We start from the raw sequence: 11,577 nt of genomic DNA, 5'->3' as shown, positions 1-11,577 counted from the left end.
CCTTTCCTTTGCTTACACGCAACAGCACTGATGTTCAGAATCTGACTCTTCCCAAGATAAGAGCAGTCCCCTCCTCTCTTTTTCTCCCAGCCCCCTTCTCCTTAAACAGCCAATGAGGATGCCATCTATTCATGAGGTGGAGTAGGAGCAGCCATGTGTAGGCAGCCTGCCACAGGAGGAGGTGTGACTCCATGAGCCAAAAGTGTGTGTATGCACAAGAGTGTGCTCACACTGAGAGAGGAGGTGGTGGAGTATAGAGAGTGGAGGGAGAGAGTGTATGTAGGCATGCAAGTGAGACTCCAGGGAAGGAGTGACAGGCAAAGAGGGGAAGAAAGCCAGGTGCGTTTCACTCATCTAATTACTGCTTCACACAACACAAAAACACTTACAAACACACACTCACTTCACAAACTGAAGGTAGTACTTCCAGAGCCTGCGTTGAAACAGTGAATTGAAACACGTGTGTGGTGCGCTCAGAGCGACAGAGGGGATCTCTGAGGATACACGGATGAGAAAGAGGTGTGGGGGAGCCAAGGAAGAGGAGCCCGAGTGTGTATCGCCCAAGGGGGAGTTCATACACACCGCAGACAGCACACACACTCCAGCGGGCACTCGGCACTGTTTCCCTGACAACTAGAATGGGCTGCAATTTGTGCACCTTGCAGAAACGGGAGGAACACTACAAACTGCTCTACGAGATCGCACAGGTAAGTGAGACTTGAAGGAGAGTGCGCTGGCGGCAGCGGAATAATCATTGCCATAAAGTTAATGACAAGCAAAGGTGACATTGTTAATGACGGTGTTTTAAAGGGATCGGGGTCAGGGTGAAACAAAAAAAACCTCAACAATGAGGATAAACTCAGAAAATTGAGAGCAAATCTAAGAAGGGGGGTATAGGAAAGAAGCCGGGTTGAGTGGGAAACCCGGAGGAGAAGAAAAAAGACAGGGTGCATGAGAGAGATGCACAAAAATGAGTTTCTTTCAAGCAAACAGGCAAAGAGCCACACATATGTGTGTGTGTCTGTGTCTGTGTGTGTATTTCTTTACTCCATCAAAGTGAGTGAAGCTAGTTATTTCTCCTCAGTAGCAGGAGATGTGAGAACAAGTTCAGCTCTTCTTCCCGAGCTGGCTCCGGGGGAATTTATCACATCTCCTCTGACTGTGACTGTCTAGAAGCAATACAGTTCAAAGCACAGCCAGCAAATGTGTTCTGCTGTTTTCCTTTGTGTTGTTTGTCAGAAATGGACTTCTGTGACCTAACATATGATGGGATTTTTTCCTGTCTGCTGTCATGTTAAAAAAAAAAGGAATTGTTCCAATTTAATGCTCAAGTGAAAGTCCTAAAATATAGAGTGAGAAATAAAACACATGATTAAGAAATTTTAGATACTAATGATGACGGAAACCCTGCATTACTGTAAAATGTGGTGAATGAGTAACTTGTTATATTGTACAGTGCTTGGCTGGTGGGGTGAATCTGCTGAGGAAAAACATATAGCCAAAAATAAATATTTTCTTTGACTCATTTCAGCAGGTTTCAGGTGTTTAAGACAACTTTAAACAGCAAGTGAAGGTTGGATAACCTTGTAATTTTCAGTTGCACACTTTACATCACTGGGAGGAAACACATGTTCTGGATCATCTCTTTTGTCGGGAACAGTGCTGGCAAACATCGGGCCAAAATTCATTCATCATTTAGTATCTTATACTGTTACAGACAGCAGCGAAACTAGATACAGCATGATGAGACTGAGCAGTGTTGTTGCACGCCAGTTCCTTTTGCTATGTAAAATATACTGTAATCATATACTATCATCCAAAGTGTCAATCTGGAAAATAAATAAATAAATAAATAAATAAAAAAAAAAAAAAAAAAAAAAAAATATATATATATATATATATATATATATATATATATATATATAAATATATATATATATATACATATATATACATGTACATGTGGGGTTCATACTTTAAATGTCAGCTTGTTGTCACTTAGTTGATGTTAATGATGTTTAATGACGACAAGGCAGCCGTAGGCGTCTTTGTTATGACCTCTCTAAAATGGAACAAATATACTGTCATTAACGTAACTTTCCACCACCGCATGATGCTGCTTTTATGAGCCTTATTCACAGCGCTGCAATCTCAAGCTCGTTATGCTTTCAAACTAAATGCCCCCATGCTTTTAATGAGGCGGTGGATGTTTGCGTTGTCTGCCTGGGTGGAGTGCAAGAAAATTGGTCACGTCAATTTAAGAGAAACTCTAGGAGGTTGCGGCTGCTTTTGTAGGAAACTGTTAATGGACTTGCACATACTTGCCAAAACAAAAGGCGTAGCTGTGATATGTTGGAACACTGAATGCAGTCAGTGCAGTCAGGATGTAGTCAGCAAAATTATAAGATTATGAGTATACAAGCATTTAAATCATACCCAGTTGCTGTCTTAAAAGTGTTTATATTTTTAGATTAGAGGATTGATGTCACTCTAAAGTTGCCAAGCAATGTGGTGAGCGGAGCCCATATAAAGCAGCGGTCCCAAACCCCCGAGTTGTTTGGTACCGGTCCGTGAGAGTTGAGGCTCAGGTGTGAAATTCATGGTTTTCAGGGTTTTTATTGGTTTTTAGCATTATTTTTTTAAATAATTTTTAGCGTTAACTTGGTTTCCCTGGGTCTTTTCCCGTGTGTTATGAATAAATCTTCTTTTTTTTTATACCGGTACTGGTTTTATTTTGTTATATTTATCACCTTAAAGGCTGGTCTGTGAAAATATTGTCGGACATAAACCGGTCCATGGCGCAAAAAGGTTGGGGACCCCTGATATAAAGTAAATCAGGTGACTAGGGATTAAATTGCAATGGGTGGGACTAAAGCAACTACCAATGAGAGTGCAGGATACCGCTGATTGACATGTGACCTGATAGTACATATGTTACAGAGTTACCCAGGTTAGCCCTGCGACAGACCTGGAAGGATAGATGGATACTTAGGCAACCAGATACTGAAATGTCCACAAGCAACTCCTTTCAAGGCAACGCAGGATGAGCGTGGACGTAGCATAATGCTTTCATAAAAAATCTAGCTGGAGTCTGGTTCCATGCACAGATAACACCATCATCTCTAAAACTCTAAATTCATGTACACAACAAATAAGAGCAATATTATTTGTTTCCATGTGCTTCCACTGCTCTTTGCTGCTAGCAAAATAGCTGCAGTCTTAAAAACCTGTAAGAACAGTAAATTGCCAATAAAAGATGGACATCAACATCGTGACATCATGGTTTATGGAGAACCATTTAACCCTTTAATGCCCGAATGATCAAATAATTCCCAAAAGATTTCTGGGGGTTGAAGGGGGGAAAAAAAATCACACTGATGATATAGAAGTTTTAAAAACCAAAAATCCTTGAAGCCACAAAAAGCCCTGAAGTTGAAGTTTAGTATGAGGTACAGAATGTTACTCCTCTTTGCAGTCAGAAGGTAACCATGTCTGGCCATTAAAAAACTATCAGGTTTAAAGCCCGATGTAGGCTTGTTGTACACCTCACGATCTTTAAATTTCTTTTCAGAAGAAATTTCAAAAAGGAAAACTCCACAATTTCTTTTCTTCCTGTTTCAAATTCTTCTCCTGCAGTATTAATCCTGATATGGAGGGCTTTTTTCTGAGTGGCGACACCTATTGTTCATAAGATGACTGCAGTAAGTCTGGTGTGCCATCAAATACCAACATAAATGATGAAGGGCTATGGTGACCATACGCCGATGATTTAACCAAGCCTGGTTTAGACCACCTTTCCTTCACTTTTAGGCCCAAAAGCTATATCTATCTTTATACGTCTACATTATAGACATGACATCATTCTGTTTGGCATAAGAGCAAATGCAACTCACTGATTATTACTGTTTTATATGACACAGATGCATTCATCCAAATGTCAGCAAGAGAACAAAAATGCATGTCTCCCAACCCTTTTTTTTTCGATTTGCAGTCTAGGACTGCACCACTTTCACTTTTCAAAAGGTTGGCATTGCTATGAATTAGCTTTCGAATGGCACCAAAAGTAAAATAAAAGAGAATAAGCCCACAGAACAGATAAATAAAGCATTTTTTAAAGTTAGAGCAAATGTAATATAAATCACGCAATTTGCATGGGGATTGGCTGGAACTAACACAAAAAGAAACCCCCATGCTTCCCTCCTATTTCAGCATCACACTATTGCCTAGGTCCTGGCACCATGGCAGATGTCCAAGAGTAATATAAGCCCCCCCCCCCCCCCCCCCCCCTTACTGTTAAACGCTCGGTGGTGTGCATGTGACAGTCGGCGGACACCTACAGTCCTCATTACCAGTGTGAAAGAAAGTGGAGGAAGAGAAAGATAGAGGGCTCACCAGGCAGTAAGTGTGTCAGTATGACTTTGTACCAAAACTTGAGGCTGAGGGGATTCTGCAAATCCAGAGAGACTCCTCAACAATCCCACTGTCTCTCCTCCTTTTATCATTCCAGACTCATTTCTTCTCCTTCCTATTTCATACTTCTCCTCTTCTGTAACCTTCATTAGTCCCGCTCTCCCTCTGACTGGCTCCCTCTCAGCAATCTGTTTCTCCCCTCTCTCATTTTACTTTGGCACATGCACAGCGCTGCAGACTTTAAATGTGTTTCTGTTCTGTTTTACTTCCAACAGTGCTACCCAACAGGACACCACCTGCTCTAAACAAGTGAAAAACTGAAGGATGCTTATAAGGTAGCTAAAGTGGGGCTCGGAACAGGTTCATAGTGTTACTGGACTCGTGTTTTGCATGAGTATTTTTGAAGATGTTGCGGTGCTATGTGTGTTGCACTTTTCATATTTAGTGGCCCTCTAGGTGGCTTTTGATTTTATTATTCAATTCAACTCTGTGTTTTTACATATATGCTCAAAATCACAAAAACAGTGATCTCTGGGTGTTTTATTTTGTAAGGTAACAGTGGGAAGGAAAAACACCCTTTTAAGAGGAAGAAACCTCTGGCAGAAACAAGCTTGGGGAGGGGCAGGGAGTGTGGGGAGGAAGACAGGACAAACAAAACACTGTGGAAGAGAGCCAGAGATCAATTATAGCTCATTTTTATTATGGAATAATGCTGTATAAACACATAGTCATTGAAAAAAGGCAACATTACTCCTACTGCAGTGTAATTAATAAAGGATTTTAGGGTCACCCGATCCAGCTCCAACTAATTTCTTTTGTCGTAGGATGTGTGAGTAACTATTAGTTTTGTTCATTAACTTTCTCTTAATTCAGATCCGGAAAGATGCTTACAAATCTTAGTGGACCAGCTCAAAAAGAAAAAGGTATTTGATGCTATGACTTCAACCTTAGGGAGATAAGTATGATCAGTTAAAGAACTGGTTATGCTAGTTTTAACTCTCTCTACTCCTTGAAAGTCTACTAGTAGTATTTAAGTTGTATTTCAAGCCTGTGCATTAGAAGTTAGTGAGGGTGGGCTCTGGCTACACAACTACACTACAAAAAAGCCCCAGAAACTATTCTAAGGTTGTCAAACCACATCTTTACTGATATACACTGATGTGTAAAAATTATCCATTAAGAGTACAGGGGAGACTGTGAAATGTCATCTTTATGGGGGAAAGAGTTAAAGGTCTAATAATAACTTCCTTTCTTATAAGAAGTTAGGAGTTAGATTGCCAGCTAGGTCACCAATTATGGCTGTCACTAAAACACCAAGCCCATACAACCACAATCTCCTGGTGTGACAGAGCCTTTAGGGACTATGCGGACGAAACACTTACAAAATAGATTGTAGCTATTTTGAAGTTATGGTAATGGCTTGCCCCTGAAAATGGTCATATTGTATAGTACATGGGAACAGAGGACTTCAGAACATTTCATTTAAAAAAAAATACATAATAGAGCATTTTAAAGGCCAATTCCAGATTTCAGCCTGCAGGCTTTGCTGCTGTGTGCTACACCAGTGGCTATCTGTGTTCAGACAGCTGCACTTTTCTGACAGGACTGCTGGCTGCTCGACCCCAGCTGCCCAGCGGCCGTTGGGAGATTTATGACTTTCGTCAGACAATTTACAATTCAGTGTTTCATTTGTAATTTTGTGCATGAGTGTGTCTGCACTCTCCCGCCACAGGACTCCATTCACTATGTTGCAAATGCCATTCTGCGAATTTTGCTTGTGGCTGTGTTAAATCGTTCTAAAGCCTCTGGCCTTCAGACTCTCATAGGGCCTGTGCGCTTTGTGCTTTTAGTTGTAGCAAAGTCAGCACTATTTTACCAGACAATACTGACTGTGTGTGTGTGTGTATATATATATATATATATATATATATATATATATATATATATATATATATATATATATAATATACACACACACACATATATGATGCAACAGCCATTTGCAACCTAGTGCATTATTCCCTCATCTACATAATCCAAGAGTGTTTGCAGATACACTCCTGCTGTGTAAACCCTCTAAATAGATGTACATATTGTACATAGTCCTGCAAATTTAACTAACCTGCCTTTTTTTGTTTTGCTTTCTTTGTCCCACCCTGTGATTGTGTATTCCACCCTAATTTCCACCTGTATTTTTATCACTCAGTCTTCCTTGTGTGTATTTATAGCCTCACGTCTTCCTCCGGCCTTTGTCAGCTTGCCTGGTGTTCCTGCCTTTTTCCTTGCCTGGCTTTGTTGATCTCACTGTTTGTCACTGTTCTTTGTGCTTACTTTTTGTTTTCATTTTGGATTTTGCCGTACCTTATCCCAGCTTTTGTGTTTTCCTGGATTCTTGATCAGGCCCTACTAAAGACTCCTTTTATTTTCTCAACATGCCTGTCTGCGTGTTTACATTTTGAGCCTTTTTTGAACTGTAAAGCACAAACCAAGTAGTTTGTATTGTTTTCAATTGTATTTGCACACAGAGATGACGTACAGACATGAGCAGGATACAAAACTCAAAAAGTCACCTGTGATTTCATTCAATGAAGAACATTCAGCCCATTATTTTATTTCAGTCCAGTGTAATGAGACACTTAACTTCTGTCAGTGCGCCCCAGGGCAGCTGTGGCTACAATGTAGCTTGCCATTGCCAGTGTGTGAATGTGTGTGTGAATGGGTGAATGACTGAATGTAGTGTAAAGCGCTATGAGGTCCTTAGAGACTGAGTAAAGCGCTATACAAATGCAGGCCATTTACCATTTACCATTCTAATGGCTGATACACGTGTATTTCTATTTGCCACTAAACAAGAAAATCTATAAGAGTGCATTCTGGCAAGAAAATAGTAAAGGTTAATTAAAATTACAGTTAAAACAGCTAAGTATAGTTAAAGTGCGGTTTGGATTAGTTAAAAACAAAGAAAAAACAGTCTTGTAGATTAGATGCTATTTTGTGAACTGTGCATGCCATTGTTTTTCCTTTATTGATACTGCACTCTTGAACCTGTAAAATAACATGGGGCAGTTACTCTGCATGAGTGCCTTCATTTAAAATAATTACACCCAGCAAACACCCCTGAACTGAAGGTTCTGTGGTGCAAAAGCAAGCCTGCAACAAACGTAGTCAGAAGGTCACTTTGCTTCAAAGAGTGATCCAGACAAACCCACTTTTACAAAGCAAGAAATATTGTTCATATTATTGTAATAAACAAAGCAAAATGTATTTTCTCATATAACACATCTCTGACTGACAACTCATGAGGTCATGAGATGGTTGTAATCAGACAACCAGTCGGGGAATACTCATTTTTTCCAGTAACCAGTAATTACTAGTTGGTAACTGGTACCAGTGGGCTTATGTAAAAGGAGCCTTAGGTAAAATTCTGAATATTAAAGGTCACAAGCACAAGTCCAGTACACAGTGAGCAAGATGTTTTCTTTGTTTTCTTTTGCCTGAACTGATAAAAATAATACTAGAAAGTCCAGTCAGGCAGTGATGTAGAATCACAGATATTGGCACTTTTTTTCTTTTGGGAACCTAAATGTTTGCTGAGCACTGGTATAATAAATAAGCTAGAAAAACAGATGATGCCACTGAGCAGTAAATAGTCATTCAGAAAAGCCTTTTAACAACAGAGAGAAGCAGTACAGTATGTGAGGCTTCCATACCGTTCACACCCTTGTTATCGCACTTCATCGTCTCGGTTATAGCACCTTGAAGTTACATTTGTCCATTTCCCCTATTTTTTAACTAGGGCAGCCTTTTTTGCAGGCACACCCTCCAGAGACAGATGCTGTGCCTCATGTCCAGCCTGTTAGACAGCATGAAGGGGGCTACATATTCACCCCTTTCCTCCTGCCACCACCTATGGTATCCAGCGAGTGCCACAGAGCAAGCGAGGGTGTGGTCAGACCCACACAGCCGTCACCTCCATATGGCCAAATCCGACCTCAACCGTGACTTCATCCCGCCGGTGTTGCCTGCGAGGTCGGAGCTTCTTCTCAACCAGTGTAGCGATGTTCATAGGTGAACATGATCAATGAAGTTGCACTAGGTGGAATACACATAACATAGAGGTCTGGGATTTACTAAAAGGTGGCATCGGTGATGAATGTAATCTTCTGCTGCCAGGCTTCAACTTTTATTGATGTGTTTGGGCCAATAAATGAGTCCCAGAGGAAGAAAACAGTTTCCTTATCAGAGGAGCACAACACACATGCTTCTTTTGTCTATATCTGTCTCCTTGATGGGATTTCGAGCTTTCGCAGGAAAGTATCGGCTGAACTGACCTTTCCATTTTTTTTCTTGCATTTTTGGGCCCAACAAGTTGTCTGTCTGACTGTGTGGGTCACTGAGTTTGACCTTTCCACCTGTGACTGTAATTCCACTTGACAAGTCTTTCTCTCTCTCAAACACACACACACATGCACAGTTATGTGCACTTGCTGTGTGTAGTCAGAAAAAGAGAGGTCTCTGTGCTGAATCAGTGTGTACCTGCAGGATTGACAGCTTTTATGATCTGTCAAATTAATTAGCATGACTTGTATTTCCAAAAAAACAAACAAAAAAACACGTTAATCTAGTATTATGGAAATGAACTCTGCTGCTAAAGACAGATCATCTGGTGTCTTCCATCATGGTTATAGTTGCTCATTGGTGCACAGCATGGTGATAATACCACATGATTTAGAGGTGCATATGGCCTCGTCGCTGGCGCTGTGGGTAGCACGTCTTCTGGTCGCCGGCCAAAAGTGGAAACAGGAAACGGGCGATCATTCAGTGCCAGTTTAATACAGTAAACAGCGTCCTTGTGTCGCACGAGAAACAAATGAAATAGGTGGGATATCTTTGATAATAAATACAAGTATGTGTGTCTGTGTGTGAAGCTTAGCAGATTGTGGTGGACTGAAGCATAAGCGCATTTAATGTTCCTTTTTCTTTCTTTGTGCATCTGTGAGCAAACATGCTTTTGTCCCTGTGTTTGTGTCTGAGGGGGAGTCACAAAGTCAGGGGAAGACAGGTCCAGTGTGTGTGGTGGGGGAGGTTGCGGGGGCAGTAAGAGTTGTCGTTTCGCACCACCGGCCAACAATCTCCCCCTGTGTTGGCTCTGATAAGCCCAGGATGAAAGCCCTTTCTGTGGGCAGAGTGACACTCCTCGCCTCCCTCCCCCTGCAGCCCCTCCAGACGAGGCAAAGAACGCACACATGACGCGCGTACACCCAACTACACAGCACGGAGGTAGATATGCCTATTTGCGTATCACACAAGCAGAATCGCAGAGGCCATCCATTCACCAGCTTTACTGCGTTTGTTCCCCTCCATTTTCACGACTGTGTAAAAATGTCATTCAAGCCCTCAGCATCTGACAAGAGGACTTATCAGTTGTTATCAGCCTTTCCCTGATTACCATACTCACTGATCAGCCAAGTGGCCTGGACAAGATAGAGGGAAAAAAGGGTGAGGTGGAGGTAAAATTGGAAGGGGAAAGCCAGCATGAGAGAGAATGAGGCAATTGAAAGCAAGGAAATGTGAGTTGTCCATCAATAAGTCTCCAAATTCTCCTGATTTTTTCCCTTGTTAACCTCGCCCTCTCCAAAACACAAAGTGTCACCCTCGTCCTCCCCCCATCACTTATCAGTCACCAGACACTGTTTCAAGTCCGTTCCGTTTGGCTGCTCCTGTCTGTCTTTTTGCCTGTTTGTCGCTGTCTTTCTATCCGACTCATTAATACACTCTGGCATAACCCCACCGTCGGAGGTGGCATGGATTTTCTGTAGACCCTGGAAGGAAGAAGATAGCAGTGGAAGACACAGAGGCAGCCTGTCATTCACGTGTGGCACAGAGAGCCAGTAATTTTGTCTAGTCTCAGTGTGTGTGTGTGTGTGTGTGTGTGTGTGTGTGTGTGTGTGTGTGTGTGTGTGTGTGTGTGTGCTGTCAGCCAATGACTGTTATACAGTCTGAAGTCAACCTTGTGCCAGAATAACCCAATAATACACCTTATGGCCACACGCTGCAGGCTATGTTTTGTCAGGTTAGACAGATGTTATGACGAACCATCTGGAGCTGTTATGGATATGTTGCAGGCGTTTGCTCCTACACACTGCTGAGAAAAATGCACACATACGCGTGAAATATGCAGAAAATACTCCTCCAGACACTCGGCTGTCACAGCAAGGGGGGGGCACTGAAACACAACTTCTGAGACATAAAAACCTCACAACCTCCATGTTAGTGTAAAATCTCTCTCGGTCTTTGGAGAAGTTCATTGGCAGAGAAGGTGTGATTCTCATCTGAGACCAAATTTAAGTCATACTTTTAATAGTCAAACATCCTCTTTTTTCCCCTTTAATTTCATTGCCGGGAATTTCTCAAGCTTGCGGGATCATAATATCCACTGCAATGTTTTTCTTTCACGGCCTCCGTGTCGTCTGCTTGGCAGCATGGTGTCTGCATGTGTCTCGAAGACGCTGTTAGCGGTGTGCTTAAAAATGCAAATGGACTGTTATTGTTTCACAGTCAAGTGCGTTTTGAACCCACGGGGTGTATCCAAGGTCCAGGTGGTCTAGAGGGAGATTAGGTTACAGCTGGGAGATGGTGTTGAATTCCCACTTAACCAACTCGGGTTTAGGAGTCATTAGGCCCACTCAGAGCCTGGCATCGAGTCCAGTTACAGATAGAATAACACTAAACCATCTGCATAGTGGGGGGGTGTAACCATAAGCCTTATGCTGAGATGGGAAATGCCCTCTGGATGGCAGAGTGGCTGAAGCTCTGCTGTTGTTGTTGTTGTTGTTGTTGTTGTTGTTTGTTTGTGCGAATATATATTAAGAGGTGCTTGTTGTGATTAGGGAATGCGTGTCAACCAGTCTCACCAGCTTTTGTGCTGTAATACAAACCAACTCTCTGTACAGTTAAAGGCTTGTGAAAAAAGTGAAAAACACTTCACTACATCTGCTGTTATTGCAATGACAGATAGAAACCTGAGGATGTTACGATCTGACGTTTCTCTGTGCTTGCAAGTGTCTTCATGAAAAATTAACAAATGCCCAAAGTAAAAAAAGACTTATACGTATGTTTACACACCCGCCCGCGTTTATGGTCTGGACTTTGATAAGCGTAAGACTA

At 41.8% G+C, this 11,577-nt stretch overlaps 1 protein-coding gene across 1 annotated transcript in view; it reads left to right on the top strand.

Moving 5' to 3' along the window:
• The first annotated feature begins 243 nt into the window (after positions 1–243).
• pdzrn4 (PDZ domain containing ring finger 4) overlaps positions 244–11,577 on the top strand; it is a 44,101-nt gene continuing 32,767 nt past the window's right edge. The window contains exon 1 of the mRNA XM_086269780.1: positions 244–707. Within this exon, the coding sequence (XP_086125906.1) occupies positions 639–707 (69 nt within the window). The 5' untranslated portion in view covers positions 244–638. The remainder of the gene's footprint in view (positions 708–11,577) is intronic.

Source organism: Aulonocara sp. 'chitande type north' Nkhata Bay, linkage group LG17 (genome assembly GCF_057382095.1).
Source record: "Aulonocara sp. 'chitande type north' Nkhata Bay isolate Kocher_YH1m ecotype deep benthic linkage group LG17, A_spYH_male_GT1.1, whole genome shotgun sequence".
NCBI classification, from domain to species: Eukaryota; Metazoa; Chordata; class Actinopteri; order Cichliformes; family Cichlidae; genus Aulonocara; species Aulonocara sp. 'chitande type north' Nkhata Bay.
Note: the sequence above shows the minus strand (reverse complement) of the source record. Positions and strands in the feature narration are given on the sequence as shown.